The sequence below is a fragment of the Anas platyrhynchos genome, chromosome 19 (genome assembly GCF_047663525.1).
Source record: "Anas platyrhynchos isolate ZD024472 breed Pekin duck chromosome 19, IASCAAS_PekinDuck_T2T, whole genome shotgun sequence".
NCBI classification, from domain to species: Eukaryota; Metazoa; Chordata; class Aves; order Anseriformes; family Anatidae; genus Anas; species Anas platyrhynchos.
The window spans coordinates 8,263,974-8,290,323 of NC_092605.1; the positions used below are offsets into that span (position 1 = coordinate 8,263,974).

At 56.2% G+C, this 26,350-nt stretch overlaps 1 protein-coding gene across 5 annotated transcripts in view; it reads right to left on the bottom strand.

Moving 5' to 3' along the window:
- MGAT5B (alpha-1,6-mannosylglycoprotein 6-beta-N-acetylglucosaminyltransferase B) overlaps positions 1-25,433 on the bottom strand; it is a 55,959-nt gene extending 30,526 nt beyond the window's left edge. The window contains exons 1-3 of one of the 5 annotated variants that reach the window (XM_027471463.3): positions 25,146-25,433; positions 18,788-18,900; positions 5,185-5,329 (exon numbers count right to left, since the gene is read on the bottom strand). In XM_027471463.3, coding sequence (XP_027327264.1) covers positions 5,185-5,329; positions 18,788-18,900; positions 25,146-25,213 — 326 coding nt within the window. In that variant the 5' untranslated portion in view covers positions 25,214-25,433. Of the gene's footprint in view, positions 1-5,184; positions 5,330-5,506; positions 5,604-18,787; positions 18,901-20,599; positions 20,717-24,434; positions 24,573-25,145 lie in introns of those variants that run through there. The other 4 variants (XM_072025688.1, XM_072025689.1, XM_072025690.1 and 1 more) reach the window with 4 other exon arrangements.
- Positions 25,434-26,350: the final 917 nt, after the last annotated feature.

The following is a 26,350-nucleotide window of genomic DNA, read 5'->3' on the forward strand; positions in this document are numbered from 1 at the left end:
CCTGTACCGCAGCTCACAACAGGGGCTGCGGGGGTTGGCCAGGTGCCCCATTCATGAGGACCAGCCACACATCTTGTGTTTATTTAAGTTCTGAACCTGGATTTATCGCCAGAAATCTGGTACTGGAGCACGTCTACAAGCTTTGCTTGGCCTTAGCACACAGCCATGGGTGGCCATGAGAAACACTGAGCCCCGTGGGGTGCCACGATGGGAGTTTGGAAAGGTTCAAAGCCATAGGGAGCAGAGGAAAAGCCCAAAGCCTTTCTATCAACCTGGCAGAAAAGCACAGTTAAAGGAGAAAAAAAAAAAAAAAAAAAAAAAGAGGGAAAAATAGGGAAAAAAACAGGCAAAAGCGAGCAAAACACAGGGCAGCAGCAAGTCCTGCTGCACACCACATTTTTGGGAATCCCATAGCTGACAAGGCACAAAGTTCAGCAAGATGTGGGGCTGGGGCACGCTCCCCATGCTCCCCAGCCTCATTACGGCCCCTGGTGGCCCCCTGGGTGCCCCAGATCCCATCCCAGCACAGGTACGGTGCCGCTGATCCCCAGGAGCTGTGCACTAAACCCTGTGCAACCGAGAAGGGTTTTATGCTCCACAGGCAGCCCCGGCCGGTCAACCAGATAAAAATAAAAAATTGCATTAAAAAAAAAAATATCACAGAACCGTGCACGCTTCAAATATAATTTCTGGTATCTCTGTATTCAGCAATCTTTTTCATTACATCTCAGGGCTGAGACAAACAGCTCAATCTCCTCTCCGTGAATACTTGAATAAAGACCCGAGATCGCTCGGGCTCTGTTTGCACTCTTTGTGAATTCATATCGGGCAAATAACCCAGAGAATGTATTATTTCAGGACAGGACCATGCCAGGGAAACTCATTTGAAGCAAATATTGGATGCTGCACGAGCAGAGCCGCTGCTGAGCTCCTCCAGTCGAGCTACTTCAGCAAATTGTGGGAAGGAAACCACGCGGGTGACCGGCCCCGGCTGTCCGAATGACAGATCACGTTGTAAATACCGGGGCATTTTCCTCACTGAAGTGCTTCGATTTCTTTTAATTTCCATTTACCGCAGGTGACGTTCTGCACAAAAATGCATTTAAAGGCTCAGGCCCTGAGCGAGCTGCGGTGCCCCTTGGGGAGCCTCTGCCTTCGCAGGGAGCAGGCAGCACATTTCCCAGGAAATAAGGTCCCTGATGAAAACCTGGCCCAGCTTCCCAATCAGGGGGGTATCGCAGCCCTGCACCGAGCACCCAGCGCGTATTTCCACACAAGCAGAACTTGCCAGCGATGTGCAATCAAGATTGTTAATTAAAATATTTTACGAATGCTATAAGCTGCTGGGGGAGCCTTCCCGAGCTGGATACGAGGCTGCAGCCACAACCCCAGCCCTCTTCTCCCTAACGCCTTGTGGAGCAGAACAGAGCCCAGCCCTAAGCACAGGTGTCAGCGAGTTTTATTCCTGTGAACACGAAGGGTCAGAGATACAAGGGTTACAGGCTCAGTCACCTCGATGTACCTTAATCTTTGCTTTATTGGGGCATAAATCAGAGGTATTTGCTGCTCGGGCAGTCTGATGCCTGCAGGCTGCCAGAAATGGCCTTTGGGGGGCCCTGGAGATGTCACCACGCACGGCAAGCTACTGAGAATGACATCCAAAAGCAACCTGCCCAAAAGTTAGACGAAAATACCCATTTTGCCCACGTGGGGCTGTGCTGTGGGCACTGTGGGAGGATGCCCCCCATCTCCTGCAGGTACCGAGGGCTCTCCAGCCGCAAGCTGCCCGAGGTGACTCAAGCACAGCTCCAAACCAACAGGAAAGCACTTTAACTCCACGTGCCAACCCATTGAGAAACCTCCTTGGCGAAGCCCTGCGTAAGGCAGCCCCTGGCACATCGACATTTCGGGCTGAAAATGAACAAAAAGCAAAGCCTGCTGAGGAACTGACCACAGCAAACAGAGCTGGAGGTGCTGGGGGGGTGCAAACCCAGGAGCAAGGGGGGAGAGGAGCCGGGTGCTGCCACGGGGACCCCAACATCAGCAGCAGCATCCCCAAGGTGCTCCTCGATGGCAGCGATTTGGGGACAAACGGAGCCGGGCAGGACGCAGGAACCCCATCCGTTCGGTGACACGCTGTGAGACCTGTAATTACCGGGGGAATTTGGAGTCATGTAACGATTACAAGAACAAATACTTTAAGCGCATGGAAATTAACCGAGCCCTGGCAGTAATTAAGCTTGAAGATTAATCAGTCATTAGCAAATAACACTCTTCGTCTGCTAACCACTACGCAGGGCCGAGGGGCAGCAGGGCAGGGCACCGGCACGCAGACCCCAGCCTGGGACCCCTGCTGCCACCTCCCATGTGGGGACAGCCCCAGGATGGGGACCAGGGCTCCCCCAAGCCCCCAGCTCTGGCATTTTTGGGGTCCATTTAGGATCAGCCACCTCGCACCCGCTCCATCCTTCCCCAAACTCTTTCCAACAGGGCACTGGCGTTTCCCCTGCTGGCTAACATTTCCCCTGCCCAGCAAACAGCTCTCCAGGAGGCTTCCATAAGTACTTCTAATTTCCTTCCCTCCGATGATTTACGAGGGTTGCATTCAATTAACAGTGGCATTGATTTTCCTGCAGCTGACTGGCAGCCTGCTGGCGCTCGGTACAAAAGCCACCGCTCACCTTCCCGCACGGGCAGGGAGCACAAACGGCTGGAAAAGGGCTCAGGAATCCCAGGGACAGGCAGGGTGCTGCAGCTGATGCCCCCTAACCCAGCGTAAAAAAACAGAGATCTTCCCAAAAAAACTTTGGGCACCTCCTCTAGGGCAGATTTTGGATGCTTGGGTGTACCAAAACCATCCCTAAAGCCCTGCAGGGGTGATGCACAGAGGCACCCACGCATGCTCAGCCTCAGGCAGAACCTACGGAGCTGAAGATGATTTTTGCCATCTTGGGGAGCCTTCCAGCTGTGTAAAGACACTAAGGACCATCAACCCCACCAGCTTCATCCACTGTTTGGGATGCTCCCAGGGGATAATTTATAAGGAGCAAAAGGTGAGGAGCTGGCAGAAGTTGCCCCTGCCGTGGGATATTCTGCCCCTGAAAACGGAGGCAGCTGTAATTGCCAGCACTCGGTGCCATCTCAGAGGAGTCACAAAACACAGAGGATGCTCTGAGGAGGTCTGTCAGCCCTCATCCTCCATGGTCTCTCTGCCCCAAACTCAGCAGATGAATCAGCCCCCCCCCTCAGCCCTGCCATTAGAAACCCAGAGCTGTGACACCCCACAGCCAGGGTCACTGCTGGGTGTCACCCCCACGTGTCCCCAAGGGCCACTCGTCCCTCCGAGGTGCCTGAGACCACCCTGGACCCACCCGGGACAAGCAGCTCCGCAGGGCTGCTGCCACCCAGAGTGACGTTTCCCTCCAAAGCGATCGCTGCCAGCTCACAGAAACACTTCTAAGCTCATCTTTTGGCTGCTGATGTCCAGAAATTACCATAACCTGGAATCGCTCGTTCATTTAATGAGAAATTGGCCAAAAACGTCATCAGATCGGAGCCAGCGCCTTCCAGTCTAGCAGCCACGTCCCTTCCTGGGCAGGATTGCTGCTGTCCTGCTCATGCCCCCAGCCACCAGCCAGCCCCGCGACGACAACATCCCCAGCAGCTGCCGTCACGCAGACGAACGATGTTTTTCAGTGGTTCAAATCACATTACTGAAAAGGCAGGAGTGCGCACTCGCAGGCTTCCTGTGCAACTCTAATTCGTGCGTGCACTCAGTTCAGCGCAGCCCAGCCTTTAATTGCAGGCTCTCTTACTCTGTTTTCCATTAGAGGTGCAGAAGAGACTCGGAAGGAAAGCGAGGGAGAGGAGTGGAAATGATCGTGGAAACACCGAGGTGCAGAAACCCTCGCCAGCCGCCGAGCAGAAACAAAACGCTGCAGCCTCGGTGACCTTGGTGACAAGGTGCAGGGCAGCGGGGACAATTGCGTGTCACATCCCTGCACCGTGTCACCGTGTCACCACTCCGCCTGAGCAAAGCCTGCTCTGCATTCTCCCAGCCTCGCAGACCTTGCCACAAGCACTGCCCTTTGTTTTTTTTTCCCACCTCTGCCCCTCCATATTCAAGTTCCTTTACCTACTATATTTTTGCAGGCTGTGGAGTGACAGCAAATTGGTATGAATAAAGGTTCAAAGCCTCCCTAGCAAAGGGTAAATCTCTTTGGTAAATCAGCACGTTGTGATTTGAAGGCTCCTTTCACGCCATCGGCACGTGGCACGGAGGCAGCCCGCATACCATGGGAGCACCAGCGCCGTGCCACGAGTGTTTCAGGGCCGGCCAGTTTGCTGCTATTTCATTTTTAGCCTCTCTCAGCTCCAACAGTGGACATCTCAGCCCCGTGTCCCAAAGCACAGCCATTTCAGTGGCTGTTTCAGCTTGGCATTTCCGAAAGGGAGGATGGAGAGGGCGGGAGAGGAAGCTGTGGGGCTGGTGGCTCGGTGCCAGGCAGGACACCCGGGCTTTGTTCCCTCCAAAACCCATATTAGATTAATTTTTATCGCTTTACATCCTGGGCAGACCATACAACCACCACCCACCTGGGGCTGCTGCCTGCACGGGAGGCGAGACACCTCCTTACCCTCTGCAGGACACAGCAGCACCGGGTGAGGCTGGGATTTCCCAGATCCTCCCCATGGTGCCAGGCATCACCTGAGCAGCGATTTGGAGCCTCAGCTGCAGGCAACCCATTCCCTGCAGTGCTCCTGCAGCGGCAGCAAGCCTGATGGAGACGTGTTTGCAGGGAGAACGGGAGCGCAGAGCAGCAGAGCTCGCTCTGGGGGTTGATGGCAGAGGGAGCACAGCCCCTTTGCACCATGTCCTGCTCCAACCCACCTCCAGCTCTGCCACGGCACAGCGGTGAAGAGAGGCTCCTCCACGCTGCCACACCACCAGTGGGCACAAGGTAACCCCAAAGTTCATGGGAACTTCAGAAATCCCCCCAAAAACCTTTCCAAACACCACCGATGCAGATCTTTCCATACCCCGTGCCCTGGGGAGCTGTGCCAGCAGCTCAGCCCAGGAGTCTTGACACCGCAGAACACACTGGGGGGCTTTTTGCTTCTGCAATTCCCCCGTGCCCATGAACTGGAGGCCAGCAGCAGTGCCCGGGGGCGCAGCCGACTGACCTGTCCAGAGGGAAGCGCGCTTCGTCCCCTTTGTGGAAGTCGGTGCTGTTCTCCAGCCTGGCCAGGATGTCCATCCTCTTCATCAGCAGCTCCAGCATGTCGCTCATCCGCCGCAGCACCCCTCGGGACTCCAGCGCGCCCATCACTGCGGGGCACAAAGAGCAAGGGGACACGGTCAGAGCCGGGTGATGAGACAGCGAGACCCCCCCGCGACACTTCAACCCCGAGTGCCCCTGTGCAGCCAGCCCCACGGGTGGGTTTGGGGTGTTTGGGGCTGTCTCCGTGCCCTGCACATCCCCTCCCTGGCTTTTCAGCCCCATACCCATCGTCGTGCCCAAGGTGCAGAGCTCAGACTAATCCCTGCCTGTGCCCAAATTTATCCGGGCTGCTGCAGATCCCATCAGCCAGCAGCTGCACCAGCCCCAGCCCTGTCTAGGCACAAACTCCCGGCACACCCACCCGATCCTGCCTGTCCCAAGTGCTTACAGAAACCAAACTTCATTCTGGAGCACTGAACAAGCCTCCTTTTGTTACACGCTTCTATTTTTCACTCTGCAGGACCCACCTAGCCCAGCATCCTGCCTTTGGCAGCAGCCTAAGGTGAATTGTTTAGGGAAAAGCACAAGAAACAGAGCAAATCCCCACTCCTCCCTCAGCACATCCTCCCAGCAACACCAATTTTCCTACTGCAGAGAAAAAAAAGAAATCCTTTCTACCCAAACCAACTACAGGATGGGTGCCCCAGGCTCTGGAAATAGCTGGCTGTTTGTGCATTGCATCTCAGCAAATTCCTCCAGCAGGGAAAAACCCCTGATTCCCAGCCCCATTTTGCACTCTGCTTGCTTCGGGCTGGCACGGCACCAACCAGCGTTGTGCTGAAATTGCTGGCGGCCGAGCTCCCTGAGCCCCCAGACCGGCAACACGCGGGGTCCTGGTTTGATCTTCTGCCTGGTGACAGGCAGCCCCGAGCCCCGAGCCAAGGAACGGAAAATAAAGCTCCCGTTTCATCTCAGCGTGCTTCATTTCATGTCCGTAATAACTTAATCAGCGCATAATCCCCCAACTTCTCCCGTTTAGCTTATCTCCACTCACATGTGCTTGTCGAGAGGCAGCACACATTTCGTTTACGGAGCAGCAGGAGATGCACAGACGGATGCTCCGGGGGGCTATCGGGATCTGGGCACCTCTCCTGCTGCCACAGACGGCCACAAACCTGGCTGTGGGAAGGTCGGAGTGCAGCCCCCTGCCCACATCAAGCAGCACAGGGACCGGCCTGAACGTAGGATCTGTATGTTTGTGGCATCCAAAGGACCGTGGTGTTTATGGCCATGCTGGGATCTGGCTGCCCCAGGAAATCTCCCAAGGTTTGACTCCTGATGCTGTGGTGCTGGAGCCGTGCAGGCAGCAGGATGGGATTCCCAGCTCCGACACGGGAGGGCTGCATCGGGCACTGCAGCTGATCCAGGGGCTTTGGCACCCACGTCCCCCCCTGCACCGGGCTCCTGAGCACCCCAAGGAGCCGGGCAGCGCTGGGTGCTCGCCCCAGCAGCTCTGTGGGTGCTGTGGGAGCATCACATTGCTGCCACGTGCACCTGAGTGTGGTTACATCCGAGCCCTAAACCCTACGGGAAGCTGATGGCAGGCCAGCAGGACCTCGCCAAGGCCAGCAGGAATCTTGCTGCTTGGCTGGGATTATCAACAACACATTATTTTTTTTTCTGGCGCTATCCAATAAAACGGAAGAAAAACAAAGAGCGAAAGAAATTCCTAAAAATAAAAAAAAAAAGTCCCATCCATTCCTGGGACTTTCAAACACTCCCTGCGCTCCCATGGCAAGAAGCCAGAGATTTCTGCAGGTGCTCGGGGTCCTGAGCAGCCCCAGACCACCCCGGCCAGGTCCAGGAACGCAGCAGCCACCTTTGCCTACCCTATCACCCAAGCCAGAGCCCAATCCTCTGGGTGGGACAGGAGTCACAGCCTTCCTCACTAAAACACAGAACTGCTGAAAAATGTGCAATTAAAAGGTGCTGTGGGGGACAAAAGCGGAAATTTGGAACCTGGAGCCCAATTTGCAGGGGCCAGGGACATCCCCAGACACAGCTGGGCAAATATGGCAAAGACAGAACCGATAAAAATGCTTTGAAATGGGCTTGAGTCAAAAAATCCACCCCAAAAACGTGTCCTGGGTGGATCAGGAGCCCGCAGCTGTGCTGGGAATTGGTGAGGGAGATCCCGGCAGGGGAGCAGGGATGACTTAGAGCCGCTGCTGCCTGCCCCGCTCAGAGCCGGGCTGCCCTCGTTTAATTAAGAACACTCATTTAGCCCTGCTGCTCGTTTGAAATTTAAATGGCCGCTCGCAAAGCCCAGGGAGCAGCCAGCTCGGCCCCTTATTAGCCCCGAGCCCCACACAGGTCCCCGTGGAGGAGAGCCAGGAAAAGCCCTCCCGGGGGGCTGCCACCTCCCCACGGAGCCCCCCAGGGTCACCCATGGGCATCCCCCATATCCCAACCCCCCCCGGGACCCTGCTGCAACCCCCCTGTGCCGGGGGGGTCTCTGCTTTAACGCAGGGCTGTCCTGGCACACGTGTCCCCCCCCTCCGTGCCCTCCCCTGGCTCCTGGAGCGAAGTCCCAGCTCTGCCCATCGCCGCCTCTCCTCTGCCGGCGTTGGCTTTTCCCCTTGTTGTTGTTGTTCCAGGAGCTTAAGGAGGATAACGAGGACAATTTGACATTTTTGGCAACCATTATTACATCTCTTGGAAAGCCTGCCTCATTAAGAGCCCCAAAGAAAGGAGGAAAAGTGCTGAAGCCACTCTTTTAAAACACGCAGGAGCCGGGGTTCATTTGTCACCCCGACGCGGGCACTCGCAGCAGCCAGGCAGGGGCTGCGCTGCCCCCAGCCCCCACCTGCATTTTGCCTGCTCCCCCTCGGATAAAACTCCTTAAAATAATTCACCAGCAAGCTCAGAACACGCCACATCCCCAGACACCTGCCTAGGGTGAGGGCTCCTGCCTGGCTGCGGGGATTTGAGCCTCCAAACCCGTGATGAAGATCCTCGAGAGCATGGCAGGAGGCAGGAAAAACCCAAACCTGAACCAAAACAGCACGAAAACCCAGCGAAACGGCCTCGCAAGCCACTTTCCTCTAAAAAACAAAAAGCGAGAGAGCTGCTAATTACAAAAGAGAAATATTCTAATTACCCTCGATAATCAGCAATGATGGGAGAGAAAACACAAGTAAAACTGCTCAACGGATTAATTGGAGTTTGCCAAAGTGTGACAGGTTCCTGACAGTCTGCTGAGTGGCAGACACTCTTTAAAGGCAATCACCGAACCTGACAGAGGTTTTCATAGTAGCACTATGAAATAATGATTGCAATCAATCATATCTTACTGGATTTCGTGAGACATGCTGGTAAACACAGCGGAGGGAGGAGAATTATTTATGGTGTTTCAGAAGAGCACACAGCTCGGTAATTGGATGAAATCAGGGGAAAAAAGAGAAAGCATCCCCTCCGGGTGATATCTATTGGAAGGAGAAATAGTTTCTCTGCAGAACCGCTGGAGGAGATGGCCAATATGCTCAGATTTGGATGGGTCAGATCCCCAGGGAAGGCACTAATGACGCTGGTGTCTTTAAAGCACCTTCTGGGAGCATCTCTGGGCGAGCATCCCACCCACGCGCCCACCTGGCACCAAAAGCTGCAGTGGCAGGAGCCAGGAAGCACACGGGTGGATCCTGCTCCGTGTGCAGGTGGACCTGGTGGGGACAGCAAAATTTGGTGCTGGGTGTCCTGGTGGGGGCTGCAGGAGAGCCCAACGTGGGGCTGGGGGCTGTGGGGAGGGAGTGGGGCAAAGTCCAGGCTGCGCTGGGGGGAAGCAGCACATGGGAAGGAGGTTTTCTTGCTGGAGCATCACATCTGGGGACCCTGAGCATCTTCGCCATGCCACCCCAGGCTGCTACACCATTGCTCGTACTCACCCAGAGCTTCTCCAGGTTTTCAGAAGGTTTCTCCTAGGAGAAACACCCGCACTGAGCAGCACGGTCCCCTCAGCTTCTAGGGCTGATTTCAGCCTCCTGGCCCTGCTCAGTGCCCGGACCCAGATGGCAGCTCCCATCCCTGGGTCAGCTCAGACTCATTCTGCCCAGGACAGGTCTCACGCTGCTCAGCACCAGCCCAGCAGCCCCAGCTTCATGTCGAGGAGCCAGGGAAAAGAGAGGAACACGTTGGGGAAACGGTGCTTGGGGTGGCACCCAGCCTTCTGCACCCCTTGTGGTGTCCTCCTCATGGGTGCAGGACCCCAGCGCCACTCGGGGATGCAGCAGTAGCACCTCACCTCACCCTGATCCTTCTCACACCGCCCTGCATGGGGCTTTTCTACCCAAAACCAGCCCAGTTTCCAGAGCATCAAAAGCCTCCCTAACCCAGCAGCCCCAAGATCCCAGCCCAGCCCTGCTGGGGAAACCGAGGCACAGCCTCAACCCCCCTCTGCACGGCCTTGAACATCCTCCTGACATTTAAGATGTGATTCTGCAGTCTCTCTCTGCTGTTCATAACATGGCTGATTTGCTGGGGATTTTTTTTCCTCCTTCTCAGACATAAGTCACATCCCTGCCTGGCTGTCTTGCAACAGCTGAACGCTCCACTACGAGAAGGGAATTTGCTCAGAGATGGTAAGATATTACTTACATCCACCGAAAATACCAGCTGAATTAATTTCAATCTAAAGCATCATTTGCTTTGCTTTGTTTTTCTCCTTTAAAGGACAACTCCAGGCTACTTAAACTCCTCCAAAGGACAGCAGGCTCCTGAAGGAGCAGATGTTCCCGGGGTTCCTCAGCACAGCCCCAGCCCCGTACCCTCTGCCAGGACCACGGCAGCTGGGAGATGCACTGGGAGATGTCCTGGGCCAGCAGCCAGCCCCGTGGCTGATCCTAAAACAACAAACCATGGAGACTTGGAGCTGGAAAGCTGGTGGCCACCTTCCCAGGGAGCAGGGCAGCAGCCCCCCGCTACTCTCCTGCACTCCTCCATTTACCTTCACTATCATTTTTGATTCAAGCAGCTTAAAAGGCCACAGAGCCAACCAGCCCAGGGCTGGCCCCAGTATAATCCATTCAAATCACAGCCCAGAAGCCCAGCACCACGTAAGTCCCAGGGCAGACCCGAACTAGTGGCCCCTGGGTCCCTTTGGGGTCCCCAGCCTCGCCTCCTCCCCGGAGGCAGCCTCCACTCACCGACCCGTGTCCATGCCTGGCAGGGAGCAGAGGGGGCTCCGGGAGCTTCCCCCCACCCCATCACCTCGCCTTTTCCCCCACCATCCTCACAGAAACCGGGCTGCAGCTCCGTACCTCCCCGCTGACACGTGCCCACTCCGCATTTCCATAGAAATAAGAAAAGGCAGGAGGCTGAGCAGTACAAACAGCCACTTGCATTTAGAGACAGGAGCGTTTCGATACCACAACACAGAGCACAGGGCTGCGCCCTCCCCATTTTTATTACTTCTTTACCCTCCCACCCACCAAGGGACGGAGATCTGCCCTGGGGGCCGTGGGGACGGTCCCAGAAGCCCTGCCACAAGCTGTCACACCGCAGGGAAAACAAGCCCGGTTGTCTCCTCCTGTCCCCAGTCCCATGGGAGAGAGGACAAGAACACGCCCAAACCCAGCATAAGCTGCAGGTCAGCATTTTATTTATTTACTTTTAAAAAAAAAATTAAAAAAAAAAAAAAACTCTTCCCCATCCCCCTCTCCACTTTTTTTTAAATGGGTGCTCGCAGGGTATTTTTAGTTGCTCCTCTCTCGCCAGCCAGCACTATTTTAAATTGCATCTTAAGCTATTCTGCAGCACTGCAAACACCTCGTGCCGCAGGCGAGGCTGCTCCAAACAACAAGATTAACATCGATTTTAAATTGCTTCCTAAAACACAAGGACTGGATCAGCTGCGGTCACGGCGGTGCCCCAGCCCGAAGGACACAGAGCTCCGGGGCTGCGCTGGGCAAATTCAGCACCGAGGGGCAAAGCTGGACCCCAGAATTGGAGCTGGGACCCCCGCTTAGGTGGCAGCCCCAACATCTCTTCGTCCAGCATCTTTACAAGAGAGGCACCCCCTGAGGGTACCAGCACCTAACCAGCTGGTTGTCCTGCAGCCCCCATTGCTGGCCCAGGGAAAATGGCATTTTTGGGGAGCCGATGTGCCACGGATGGCAGGAAATTGGCTCAAAGGTTTCCAGGCTGGCATTCACGTGCCCCATCCGCTCCCTCTGCCTCACCGCACGCCCAACTTTATTTACGACCTCACATTTGAGAGCTTCTCTAATTTAACATTCCCAAAATGACCACCGGTTTTGTTCCAGCCAAAACTACCGGCCAAACAGCTCTGGGCAGCCTGCCACTGCGTTTCAGGGGGGCAAAGAACTCATCCCTCCCTCCAAACCACCCCGCTCAGCGGCCGCATCCAGCTGGGCATCAGCAGAGCCATGGGAAGGGGCTGAGCTAACATCTGCCCGGGCTGGATGAAGCCCTGGGCCCCCAATTTTGGCCACAGCAACAAATAAATCAGTGGGGAAAATTCCAGCTTTTAGCGGTTGCTCCGGTTCCCGCTGTGCTAGCTTTCTTTTCTGAAGTACCTGCTGCCTCCCGGGCTCAGGATGAATTTTGATTTAGGAGTGAAAGGGGTAATAAAAGCACAGAGAGCCATTAACATTCCTCCTGGCCGTGGTGGGGTGTTTGCTCATCGCAGGTTGATGGAAATGCCATTTGACTTCCTTAGGAGCTATAGAAAATCAATTAATTGATTTAATCATTCCCCAGGGAGCCGCTGCTCATGGAGATAATGGAGCGCCGGGGGCCAGCGGGGCGCTGCTGGTCCCACACAGGGGGGACGTGGGCAGGAGGGGGCCACAGCCCTGGGCTTTGCTTGGACAAAGGGCTCACCCCAAAGGGACAAGGACCAAGGGGACAGCGCTTCCTGAGCCCCACAGCCACCCCATGCAGCGCCGGGGGACACGGCACACAGCGGGACCATCGCTCACCTCCGCTCCCACCCCATCACAATTAGCTGCTCCATCAATTCACGGCTTGTGAACCAGCACTGCTGTCTTTCACTAAGTTTGGTGGCATTTAAATTTATTTTTTTCAAGCCTGCAGGCATCCGGTGCTGGGCAGTGATTGTGCCAAGCGGACACTCGGGGAGGAGACGTGCGCCCAGGGGGGGTTAAGCCTCACCCACCACTTCAGCCCCGGCTTCGTTCCACACCTCTTTGCCCTGCAAAGTGCCCATCTGCGTCTTACTCCCATGTGCATCCCATCTGTGTGCTGAGCCCTCCTCAAGCACACAGAAACCATGCAGGGTGCCCCATCCCTCCCCAAAAACCTGCCACTGGGAGAAACCATCTCCAAGCTAACGCAGCTGAGCCACTGAGATAAATGGGGACCCCACACGGATGTCTTTATTTTCCCCCTATTCCAACAGGGCTCCTTTCCCTGCCCGGAATAGCAATTTAATAAGAGCTGTGAAGTTTTATGCTTCCACTTTAAGCTCCCTTTTCAGAAGGGGGCTGGAGGCTCGAGCACGGCTTGTGCACCCCAAGCACGGGGGTGTGCTGAGCTGGGAGCAAAGCGCCCAACAGGCAGCACGGCCTTGCACAGGGACCAACACTCCCAGCCCCTCTGCTACATCCCTGCCTGGCATCCTAGGGGACTCCAGAAGACTCAGGCACAAGGAGAGGATGGGTATTTTTAACCAAATTCCACTTTTTCCACCTGATCCCGGTGCCAGCAGCACCCGCACCCCCAGACAGAGCTGCTGCCACCCGCAGCTGCTCCCCGTGGCCACTTCTTATCACCGAGCATGGCTTTAACCAATAATTAACAAAGCCTCCCTGTACCCAACAGCCAGAGCAGCAGAAGTCATCACTGCAGCTGCGTGCAGAGCTATCTACTAAAAAGAGCCCCTGGAGCACCCGAGCATCTGCCAGGAGCGGCAGGGAGCGGGGCTGGGGTGGGGGAGGCAGAAAGCCCTCGCTCCACATTTGGGATCTGCTTCCTGAGCCAAGGAGGTGCTCCAGCACCAGCCGGTTTGCCTTGGCACTGGCCAGGCAGCCTGGTCCAGGATCAGCTTTGGATGGGGGCAACAGCAGCAGAGCCAGCCACGAGGCACTGCAGGGGCTGGAGGACCTCACCCGCAGCTGCAGGCAGGCTCCGGGTACCAAAGAGCTGCCTGGCACACTTCTCCAGGCAGGTTTCACCTGGCTGGCATCCCTCCAGCTGCCTGCAAGCTCCAGCAGACTCAAACCCAGCTCTCGATGCAGCAGCAGCAGAAATAACCTGCGGGGATGTGCAGGACCCGCACCCTCCTAGCAGCCTTGGTGCCACCAGCACCCACCCCAGGGACCTGGGGAAGCCACCAGCCACCCCGCTGGGGTAGATATCAGGCAGGGGAGCCTCCCGCTGCCTTTTGCCAGAGTTTTGCATAAGCCAAATCTGAATTCAGGTCACAGTGCTGCGACAGCGCTCCCGTCCCCCCGCCTGCACACGCGCCCCGCTGCTGCCCAGGCGAAGCGCTCACGCTCCAGCAGTGGATCCTGACAAGGTGCTTACAAGCCACTGCAGATGGTTATCCGGCCCTGCTCAGCAAACAACGACAAAACATAGCCAAGGCAGCCCTGGGGAGAGCTGGAACTCACCCAGGAAGAAACTGGGAATAATTATTGCTGAGTCTGCCCAGCTGAACCCGCCCAGCTCTGTCCCAGCTCTGCTCATGTCCCCCCATCACCGCCACTTGGGGGCACGAGGCTTTGCAAGCAGTTCTCTCCTGGCATCATCAGCATGCACTAAAGGCAGTAAGACAAATTGATAACCCTGCACGACCTTTTGAAAGCAAAGGGAACGTGAGCATCGCTGGAAAGGTACATGCGTGCCCTTCATCCCCAGCCCAGGAGGCAGCAGCCCAAGCACTTGCTCCCAGGGGGTTTCTCCAGCAAGACCCAGACGGTCGGCTGAGAGGGGCTGGCAAAGCTACTTGGAGGGGTTTTGCTCATCCCAAGCCACGTTCCCATCAAAAGAGCTTCATTCCCTGCCTGAAGGCAGGGGAAAAAGCAGCAATAACCCTTCCCAGGACAGAAGGAGGGGGGATTTATAAGGACAGACACCTGTGCGCTGTTTTAACCCCCCAGGCTGAGCAGCGCCTCGCTGCAGCCAGGACCCCACAAGCAGAGCCCAGCCACCCCCACACAATCAGCTCCACAGAGAGGTCAGGGCTACACGCACACCTCCTCCTCCCCCAGCTGCAGGAGGACGACAGCTCCTCGAGCTCTCTCTGATCATTAGCGATGCTCAGCTTGACCTTTCCGCATCTCCTGCGAGAACAAAGGACGGAGGTACCCGGCCAGGCTGAGCCAGCCGGGGAGCTGCCGGAGCGGGAGGGGAGCCAGCAGAGGCAGGAGTGAGAGCAAAGGACCCTTCTTAGGGGATCACCTCGGTTTTCTCACGTTTCTGCTCAGCCTCTTCGCTCAGCTCCTCAGGGAGCCATTCAGGGCATTGAAGGAACACGAGATCCCGTCGTTTCATGGTGCTGTGACTCCGGAACGGCAGAGATGCCCTACAAAACCCTCCGCAACCTTCACCATTATCTGCTGCGGCACAACTCCCCCTCCGTGAGCATCCCTCCTCCTGAGGGAGGAATCCCAGCCCCGAGGTACTGAGCTGTGCTGCACAGCCCTGAACAACCTCTCCGCTTCTGTGTTCACTGAGGGAAGAAATTGCTTTAAGCAGGTGAGACTCCGGGATCCGGAGCAAGCCACGACCGCAGGAGAGGCGCAGAGCTTTGGTAGCTGTAAAACAGGACAAGGGCTGGTTTCGGGAGAGCAGGGGGGGATTTCTGCCAGGTGATGCTCAGAATCGTTTCCAGCACAAAGTGCTTTGGCTGCTAGCTCTCTCCTGAGAGTCCTCAAGTCCCGAGCAATGAACCGGAGCCATCCTGGCAGCCCAGGAAAGCAGCACTGCAGATCAGGATGCCTGGGAAACCTGGTACTCATCCCATAAGGTGGTCAGTAACCTCAACCCCAAGGAGATCTGGCCCCAAAACACATCTCAGCAACCCAGGACGAGGTGCAGCAGCCTTACAGAGGACGTGCTAAAAGCAGCTCAGCACCACCCTTCCCTTCCTTCGTCCCATTTCCCATTAGGCTGAGAAAACACAATGTAGGAGCCACGGCCACCAGCAGGAAGCCATCTGGAGACACTGCTGGGGGATTGTTTTGGGGGAAAAAAGGCAGGTGCTGAGCTTCTCAAGCCGAGCATCAGCCGGACAGGAACCGCTTGAGGCTGGGTTGGAGAGGCAGCTGCAGGAGCAGCATCAGTAGGCACAGCCCCAGTGCTCAGCCAGCAAACACATCCCAAAGGTGTCGATGAGAGCTGCTCGAAGCACTCACACCCAAGCACCACCAGCATCAGCAGAACTCAGCCCATGCTCTCGGAGCCAGCAGCGAGGGCTGGTTTGGGAATTCAGACCCATCCTACACATCCCCAGGGCTGCTGCAGCACCTTCCGCTCCAGCATATGGGAGAAAAACAACAATCAGAAGTCCTGCCGCTCCTAAACTAGCTACAGCAGTTGCAGGCGATATTCCAGCCACTTGTAATCACGGTTTAACACTTAATAACCTATTTTCCTCTGCTAAGCCCCGCAGCAGCAGGCTGTGCATCATCACCGAGACCAGCCCAGGGCCCCAGAGCCGCCATCGCCCTGCCAGCGCTCGCTGCTCCGCTCTGCCCATTAAACATTTTGGTGAGGTTTTCGGATCAGACCCCTGCCCCAGGCCAGCTCTACTCCAGCAGTAAAATAAAGCAGAGAAGCTCGGGAGGAGAAAGAATAAGAAAAACATTTCAAATTCTAAGCAGGAGGAGAGACGAGGGCACAGAAACCTGAATCTCTCGAGTCTCGAGCTGCTCCCAAAGCGTCTCCCACATTCAAAATTTATAGACTTGTCTGTTCTCTCTTTCTCATCTGGATCTTTGTTTGTAGAACAAATTCTCTCGGTGGCCATTTCAAAACAAAGGAACCTTTGTCTGTGTTTACTTGACGGCAGCGGATTAGGATAAAATAACTCGCATTTCTGAAGGTTTTTATTTATCGTTAAGAGGCAAAGCCTCTGCTGCATCGAATCGCCAGGCAGAGAACCCATCCGAGGCATGATTTCTGGCACACACCAGAAAACTTGGAGAAAGCCTCCTGGAAGCGGATTCACGTATAAAAATAAAATTAAAAAGGGGATTAGCTCCTAGATTGTGACATTATCCATTTCTCCTTTTCACACTCTGGCCTTACATCTGTCTTCATTTGGCTTTGATTGTTGCTCACGCAGCTCCAAGCCAAGACAGCCCTGGGTGAGTCCGTGCCATTCCCCTAAGCCCCCTGCTCTGCTCGGAGCACCCTTTGGGTGAGCACACATCAGACCCAGGGGCAGATTTTGGGTTGCAGCACCCGAGAGGCAGGGCTGGGCTGGGCAGGACACGGAGGAGAAGCAGGAACAGCCCCAGCCTGGGTTATAAATTAGCAGCACGATGGGTGCTCCACAAGCCAGCAGGATTTCTCCAGTAGGAATTATTTTGAAGCCCCTGGGTGCCCGGTCCAATCCCTGGCTCTCCACAGCCACCCACAAATTCTGGGACATGGGATTATTCACTCACAGAATGATCATATAATTACATAGGATTACATAGGATAGAATAATCACATGGGATTATTTGCAGGCCAGGATGTTCCAGTTCCACCCTGCGGACACAACCAGCACCAACACAGGGACCAGAGCAGGATGGGACCCTGGCTAGCCAAGCAGCCCAGTAAAAGCTCCTGTTCTGTCGGATCAGCCCACAAATGAGTAGATGGGAAGGATGCTGCTGGCTTGCAGTACAAAATTAATCTGTTAACGAAGGATGCTCAGAAGGGGCCGCTGAACCCAGCACCCCGAGGAGCCCAAGCACCCCTTGCCCAGCCAGGCAGCACTGCAGAGGACCTCGGTTCATTGTAGATGGGGAGCCTGTCCCAGGACTCCCAAACCAGGGGGCTCAGCAGATCTGAGCACGCTCCCAGGAATTCCTCCAGAGCCACTGGGCTTGGACCCGTGCGGGTTTGTGAGTGCTGGCCCGCTTCCCATCGCTGCTTGCATCAAAGCTCATCAGCCCAGCAAAATTAACCTGCTCCTCCGAGCTCGTCTCCAGTCCGGCATCGTGCTCTTAACAGCAACGGTAACAGCCAGCAATATTTCTTGGGATCTGTAACACGTGTTAATTAAATGCCCGTGTATTATTCAAACAGACCTGTTGAGACCTCGCGGCGCTAATAAAAGCGCATCTGTCTCTGTCCCACCGCCCCTTGCCCCATCACACAGGAGTCCAGCGCAGCTCAGCACCCCTCCATGGGGTCGGGCTCACGTCCCTGCCCCAAGCAGAGCAGCCCCAGAGCTCTGACCGAGGTTCCTGCAGCCTCACATCGCCCAGAGGGGCTTTGGACATCCAGGGATGGGGTTTTCCCACACGCAGGGACCCCAGCACCAAACAGCACCCCTGCTTCAGGTACAGGAGAGGAGCCCTCCCTCCTCTTCCAGGCAGTGTGTTGGACAATAAATGGACCAAACCTCCCCCAAGAAGAGGCAAGGCAGCAGCCACACCTGCAGCAAACCATCTGGAAGCAGTGACTGGGTCGGCAAATCCACCCAGTGACTTAAAATGGATTTGGCCACAATTCCTGAGCTTGCTAACAAAGCAGCACTTGCCTTGCCCGGAGTTACAGACCAACCAAAGACAAGAAAAATTAGAAGGCTTAGGTCATAGATGTTTTTCTCTTTTTATAAATGAAACACACCCAGACCGTGCAGCCCCCGAGCAGAGCCGGGGACATCTCTCCCTGCTGGTGAGGAGCACCCCAGAGCTCAGGGGCAGCATGGGGAGCCAGCTCACACATCTTGGCTTCATCGCCTACAGCAGGGAGCCCAGCTGAGTCAGAGGTGTGCTAAAAGGCTCCTGCTGCTCCCTGATCCATCTCACCTGGCAAAGGAGACACACAAAGGTGGGAGGCAGGGGACTCGGGTTTGGGTTAAATTGGTGACTGGAGTGAGGATGGGAAAAGGGACCCCACTACCCCATCCAGAAAGGGGAGAAAGAGGCTGAAGAATAGTTTTGCCACAGCTTTATAAAGTTTTTTGGGGATGGGACCAGGAACTTCTGCCCTTCCAGTGTTCACCCCTTCTCCTCAAGCTCCCGAGGCTGCTGGGGCTCTCCTGGGACAGAGGGGAATGTCCCGGGCAGGTGAATTTAAGCACACCTCCTCTAAAAGGATAACCACAGCAAAGCTTCTGCTCACCTTCCTCATATGCATCTTCTCATCCCCAGCAGCCCAAAATCCCTCCTAACCAGACTTTAGTAAGCACGACCCAGACTGGTTGCACTCAGCATGGGGACAGGGATGCTAACAGGCTCCGTGACCCTGCTGCGGGACCAGGGGGAGCTCTGGGATGTACCAAGCACCATCCTCTCGGCATCCCCAGCGCTCTCCAGCTGGACCACGGGCAGTCATCGAGCAGGCAGGATGGGCAGGATGCTTACCTTCAGTTCGGATGGTGAAGGGCGAGTCCCCCAGGCGCTTGGCTGAGAACTGCCCTCCCAGAGACGTCATCAAGAAGCACAGGGTGAAAAATCCAATGCCCAGCACGAATATCCTGCAGGAGGGAAAGCAGCGCTGTAAGGAGGCGTGCAGGGTGCCCCAGGACATCCCCACCACCCTGTGCACTGTGGGTCCACAGGGCAGCCCCTCAGCACCCCAGCACAAGTTGCTTTGCTTGGGGACACGTGGCAGAGGTGGCCAGGGCAGCCCCTGCTCACTCCTCCAGCCTGGGGAAGGAGCATCCCTGCTGCCCCTGCAGTGCAAAAGCAGCACCTTGCCTCCCACCACAGCCAGAGCCACGCACACTTAATGAGAGCCCCAGGATGCTCCTGCCTGAAGCCCGGCAGCAAACCAGTGGGTTTAGCCCAAATCCACCCTCCAAAATCACTGCGACCTGCTCAGATGGACAGGCCTAGAGAGGGAGCCGAGGGCCCGTGCCTGGGGTGGGAAAGCTCGGGCAGAGCAGGCTGCAGGAACCGCTCAGACAATAGCCATTCTCCTTCAGAGGGGGCCCAGAGAAAAGACAGACCTTGTGCCTTCCCTTCCTTCCACAGGAGCTAAAAAGAAAACCACACAGGACCCTTTTGTTCCCCCCATGGCTAGACCACCGGTGTTTCCCCTTGTGTCTGCTTCGCACGCAAGGCACAGGCAGCCCTGTTCCAGGGAGGGACCTCTGCTGACTGGGAAATCATCCCCCAAATCCCCTGGTCCCTCTGTGGGCAGGATGAGAGCTCTCCGGGATGCTCCTCTCTATGCCAGAGCTCTCTGGGGTGCTGCTCTCCAATTTAGAGGTGAAAAGCCTGAGGGCAGGGCTCTGCACAAGCAGCAGGGTGAGCACACACCATAGGAGCATCACACAAAGCCTCCCTGGAGGGCAAGCACACAAGGACAGCACGCTGCGCTTGGGGACAGCCAGGAGAGGAGCGCAGAGCCCACTCCACGTCACCCTGCACCTTGGGAGGTTTCTCCCAGAAAGGATTTTCGGAAAATCCTGTCCATGAGGGACCCTCAGTGTAGATTTGTGAGCGTTACAGCCTCTCCTCTGAGAGATATAAAAGGGTTCTTCAGCACTAGCTCGTGCTGAAGGGTGCTTTCCAGAGGCCAGGAAGCCCTCTCAGGCTTTCAGACATGGACTTGGCCACCGCTGGCGGGATCACAGCGTGCCCAAACAGCCGAGCCCAGCAAGCGCCTGGCCGCCTTCCACTGCCAGTTCCAAGGAGGAGAGACAGCAGCCAAACATCCTGATGGAGCACAGGGTTTGACTTTAAATAGCTGCACCCCACAGGTGCTGAACAGCCCCGTACAGGTGCTCGTTGGCATTTCTGCCTCGCTGAGCCCCAGGGAAGCGAGCCACGGACACCGGGCAGCAGCAGCGCACTCCCCAGCTCACAGCATTAACCACAGGGTGCAGGACTCACACGTGGAAATACAGCACAGCTACCTAACACCAAAATCACGCTTTTCCAAAGAAAAGCTCAGAAAGGAACTCTGCAGCCCTCCATCTAACCGTTATTTTGTAGTTAAAAGGCAGGGATTAGGAGCCAGCCATAAACCTAGCCTCCGGCACATCAGCACTGCTATTACCCGCTGCTGGTAAAACACAGCGCCTGCCTTCAACACATCTTCACTACAGGAGATGCTTCGGAGAGCTAAAGCACAGCACTAGGAGGCTGGAGAAGGACTGGGATTCCCAGGGAACGTACAGAGGAGCCCCCAGGGCTGCCCCCTAGAAGAAGAGCCTTTGGGGACACCACCAGCATCGCGCTGGCTCCGACGCTCCTCTCACCCCAGAGTTACACACCCCAGACCCAGCCAGCTCACAAGCAAAGCATTTCCTCTGCTGGAAGCCCTCTGCTCCAAGGAGCCCCTGCCAAAAAGCAGCCACCTGCCCCCCCACTCACATTTATCCTCCCCAACCCCTCCCCAGCTGGGTCCCGCAGCAGATCAGGGTCACCTGGGCACCGGCTCTGCAGCTCCCCAGCCCTTTCTCACAACCTGCTCATCAAGAGAAAAAGCAATGCCCTGCCTCGTTAGCATTCATTTGGTGGCCCTGGAGGAGAAGCTGCTGCCCGTGGGGTGTGTGGCATCTCTGGCCCTGCTCCATGGCCCAGGCTGGGGCACAGCCCTGCTGAATGCCACCGGGAAGGCTCACGGATCTCTTTGGATACCCACGGCCAGGCACAAGGACAGCTGCCTTCACCAAGGGAGGGGATGTTCAAACGCCTGAGTAAAACAGCCTAAAATCCCATGCAGACACTCCAGGAATGAAGCAGACCAAGGCCCTTTTATTTGTGAATGAGCCTGCCCCAGGGGATGGGAAGCAGTTTAGCCAAGCTATAAAAAACATCACACCCAGACCTGCATCCCTAAAGGCTCGTTTGTGGCCGATGCTTGTGAGCACGCAGGGATGACCCCGGGGAGCTCAGCCCCCTCCCAAAGCAGACCTTGTGGAAGGGTTCCCAGGGAGCTTTCGGCTCAGCTCGGGCAGGGAGGTGACTGCAGAGGCTGCGGAGCATCCCTGATGCTACAAAGCATCGGGGCTTCGCATGACCTGCTTGGGGAGGTGATGATTTGGGGACCGTGGGCACACCACACTGCCTGTCCCCATCACCCTGCCCTGTGCCCAGGGGAGAGGCAAAGCAGGGGTGGCAGAATTCACCCCTGGGGCAGAGGACAACAGCCTCGCGGAGGAGGCACAAGCAGGAGGAGGAGGTCAAAGCTCAGCCCGTGACCAAGGGTCCCCCGGGGGCACAAGGTGCTGCGGAGCCCACCTGCTGCCTGCTGCCCCTTCCCAAGGGGCACCCAGGGATGCATCGCCCGAGGGAGGGCTGCTGAAGGAACCGGAGCTGCTCCCGCTCTTTATCCTCACCCCTCCTATTGACAGTATCTTCATCGTTATGCAAGAGCTTGTTTACGCATTTTTAATCTTCATAATTATAACCTGGCAAGGAGCGGTGGTTCAACTCCGGGAAGAAAGGGAGGGAAGAGGGAAAGGCTGGGAGGTGAGCTGTGCTCAGGCATCTCATTAGCAGACAAAATCTTTTTGATTTGGACTGGATTACAGAGAGTGGCGGAGACACAGGAAGCTTTTTTTTTTCTTCTTTTTTAAATAAAAATGAGGATCAGAGCCTAACCCAAATTAAGGTGCTTAGGAGGAGAAGCAGACCCAGCCCGACGGCAGCAGGGAGCTTCCAGGGGCGGCTCGCAGCAGAGGACCCCGTCTTGTTCACCTCATGCTGCCCTGCTCCTGGGGAATAAAGACATTTGGCCCAGCCTTAATCGAGCAGAAATTTTCCTTGTCCGGAAAATGAACGGCACGAAGTAGGTAAATCTACCAGAGCTCAGCTCTTCCAGCAACTGAGCTGGGAGCTCTGTGGGACCCAAATGACATCCGCCCCCCCTGCTCGCTGGCTCTGCCTGCCACCTGTAATCCACCACCACGGCGCTCTGACGGGGCCACGGCTCTGGTGCCAAATCCCTCCACACGTCCACCTCGCGCTGCAATGTTCACAAATCAGGGCTGTGGCTCCGTGCCCAAACCAGGAGGAAGCCAAATTCCCTGGCTCGTCAGTGCGGAGCAGAAGCATTGCCCACTCATCGCAGGTTTTAGCCCTGCAGGTAAGAGCTGGAGGCACCCGGAGGGACCGAGCACCACGAGGGGGCCAGCAGCACCCAGCAGGATGGGGCTGTGCCACCGGGGCCAGCTGCACGCGGTGCTGCGGTGCCTTGCTGGGACAAAATTGGGAATATCACCCGAGTGCACAGGGATGCCGAGGGCTGGTATCTCGTATCAGACAGGTTTTCAATGCCCGAGTCTCCGGAGCCCAAAGGCTGAAGCACAATTTCCAACAGCAGCAGCCGGACTAACGCCAACTGCTCTGTCTCCTACAGAAATATCACGGGGGAAATATTCCCCCACGAGGGGCCGCGGAGCAAATTCTCCTTCTGACCAGCGTTGTAGATGCGCTAAAAGCCTGCCCTCGGTACCCAGCAGGCAAACTCCCCCAAACACCCCACGCTCCACAAAACCCAGCACCAGGCGAGCTGCAGCAGGGCGCTCCCAGCCCCGTGGTAAATCCCAGCCTGACCCCAGCACTCACAAACCGCCCTCCTTTCGCTGCTGAGGCTGAGGTCAGAGCCATCCATGGGCACTTCCACAACCCGTTCACACGCTGGCTTGCTCTCTCTCTCCCTTTTCCACTTGCCGCAGGCGCTTTCACGGCTCAGGGCTTCGCGTTGCTTTGCTAAGCATGTCTGGAGCGTGATTAATGAAATGTTTTGGTGCAAAGGGTCAGGTTCCCTGCTCGCTGTTTGCTGATGGCACCGCTGCCAGGAGCCTACACCAGGCAGGGGATCACACCACGGGTTTCTGCTGAGCAGCGCAGCTTTGCCCAGACAGAAACAAGGATCTGATTTATGGGACCCATCCCCAATGCCCCCACAGCAGCACCTTCCCTGGCTCCTGCACATTGTCCCCAGTTCACATCGGCTGGGGGTGCTGATTTTAGGGGAGCAGAGCTGATTTGCACCGGGTTACAGCTGGACCAGGGCACAGCCAACACTCGCCCAGGGTGGGAGCAAGGTGACAGCCCCACAGGGCCACGGCACAGCGGGGTCCGGATCAGCAGGGCACCAACACAGGGGGTGCTGAGCTGGGCACTGGGACAGCTGGGAGAGGGTCTCAGGACTTTCTCCTCTTATAGAAGAAAACCTGACTGGTCCACAGAGAAACCCTGCTGGTCGCAGTGGTGTCCTTACTGGTCTGCACTGGTTTGAGAGCAGAAGCCAGCTCAGGGCATGCAGGCAGGACTGTGTGGGACACCAGAAAAACCCCAGCCTGGAGCATTCTCACCCTCACAGCCCCCCACCCACATCCTCATCTCTAACAGGTCTTTGTGACCACCCTGAGACTCAATCCCTGATCCCAGGTCACTGCTGAGGATGAGCTTGCCCTGCCCCAGGAGCGATGCTCGGGGCACAGGGGGAGGGATGCTCAACCCAGTCCCTTCCACCTGGGGACTTCAAACCCACTTGAGGAAGCAAGCAGCCGCTGTCAAAGCTGTGCTGAGCACACCCCTGGGGTGCAAGCATCCTTCCCACCTCTCACGGCTGTTGCCCTCCCACAGCTGCACGCTCACAGCCCCAAAGCTTTGCCCCTTTTCATCCTACTGAGCCACCCATGCACCCCACACCCTGAGCTGCAGGGACCCTCACACCTCTGCTCCGCCACCACTTTCCCTTGTGACCTTGGCCAAGTCCCTGAGCCCCAGGGCGCTGCCAAAGGATCCGGCAGCAAGAATCCCTCCAGGCAAGCAACACAGAGCCAGGCGGAGCCGGACATCTCCAAAACACGAGCGCAAGCGAGCGGCACAAGCACAGCCCCATCCTCCCGACCGACCGTCTGCGAGCAGCAGCCTGGGCTCAGCAGAAAGGCAGTGGTCAGACCCCTCCGGTGGTCCCAGGCTCCCCCATACAGGGGGGAGCACTGCCAGCCTCAGCTCACCCCACGCCACGCTTCGCTTTCCCCTCGTGTGTTGTTTTTTTTTTTTTGCTCCCCTTAGAAAACATAAAACAAATCCAAGCAATTACCGGTGCCTCCCATGTGGCGCAGGTCTGGGAGCGACCAAAAAGCATCCCTGGCGAAATGAGGGTGCTGGAGAGCAAGGAGAAGAGGGGGAAAGCCAGTGCATGGAGGCAAGGATGAGGAGAGTTCAACCACGGGGGGAAGAAAAAGCCAGGAGTGGGCACGGACGTGCTGGGTTTCAGGCACGGATACGGTATCAGCCCCAGCCCTGCTGCCAGTTCAGGTGTGGGTTTCAAAATCCCCGTCAGCAGCAGCGGATCCAAGCCAGAGGAACCAATTCTCCCGTGAGTACCGACACCTCCGACGGAGGTATTAAAAAAAAAGGCAGCCACAAACAGCCCTGAAATGAATCCCCCAAAAGGTACCGGTGTGAGGAGTGAACGGGGAGCTGGTGGGCAGCGAGCGCTGCAGGACCAGCACGGCACTGACCTGCGGGCAAACTTGCCTGGACGCCTGGTATTTCCAGGTGGCACCAATGCCCCCGGTAAGCCCCATGCAGAAATAAAAATGAAATTAAAATAAGAAGAAGAAGCAAGGTGCAAACACCAGGCACAAATAACAATAAAATTAAAATAATAAGAAGCAGCGAGCCGCAAACCCCAGGCGCAAATAAGAATAAAATAATGATAATAATGGTAAAATAAAGAAAATAAAAAATAAAATAATAATAATAATATTAATGCTTTCCATCCCAGAGCCAAGACAACCAACTTTACCTAAAGGGTCTCAAGGTGACGAGACATCTTCTGACCATTATCTTGCCATCCGCGTTGACTGTGATCATCCTTCAAAGGCGGGGGGGCGGCGGGGAGGGGGCGACCCTCGCCCCCCCCCCCCCACCCCAATCCCCCAAAGGGGAACCTCAGCAGCGAGCTGGGGAGACTTGGGGGGGGGGGGGGTCCTCAGCGGGGCCGCATGGTGCGGAGCGGGGCGCGGAGCGGGTGCGGAGCGGGGCGCGGAGCGGGGCCAGCGGTGCCCCCCCAGCCGCCCGGCGCGCCCCCGGCGGGGCCGCCCCGCTCCGCTCCGCGCAGCCCCGCGGGCAGCTCCGCACCGCTCCGCTCCGCCCCGCTCCGCGCAGCCTGCGCCGGGGATGCTCGGCCACCGTGTGCCATCTAGCGGCCCCGGCGCCGGAGTAATTGGGGAGATTTAGAGGGGTTTTTAGCCCTTTTTTTTTATTATTATTTTTTTTTTTGGAGTCACGGGGTTTTGGGGATGGATGGGAGAGGCTGGAAAAGCGGGGAGGGATGAAGTTGGGGTGTTGCGTTGGGGGGCGGTTTTGCGGTGAGATATGATTTTGTATTATGATGGGGGTTTGGGGAGGTGGTTCGTGCAGCAAAAATGTGGTTTTGCAGTGGAAAATTCCACTAATCTTGCATATTCCAAAGTGATTGTTCAGGTATAACGGTGTGGGGTATGTTAAGCAGGTAAAGGGACGGCAGGAGGTCCCCAGTGGAAGGTCCCACTGTCCCAAAACAAAGAGGATAGCTGAGAAGAAAGGAGACGAGCAGCGCGAAATGTGTAAAAACAAAAAATCACCAGCCCTCTAAAGGAAAAAGAAAAGAAAAAGGAGAAATTAACGGCTGGTCAAATAAAATTGTACGTATAGGGTATAGTAATAAGCATCCAGTAGGTTGTGAACCTGTAGTGCTGGGCCGATGAGGAAACAGGAGGAATTAAGTGTAAAAACAGGGAATATAAGGTTAGGAGGTTAATAGGGAATAATAGGGAACCTAAGGTTATATTTAAGGTTATAATAAGGGGATATAAGGTTATAATAAGGGGATATAAGGTTATAATACACTTTTGCTCCTGCTTCAGGCTGTCTGGTGTTGCAGTCACAAATAAAAATGCCACTCCAGCAGCTGCAGGTGGTTCCTCACAGTGCTTTACTCCGTGTGCCTGGTTCAGGAGGAGCACGCTT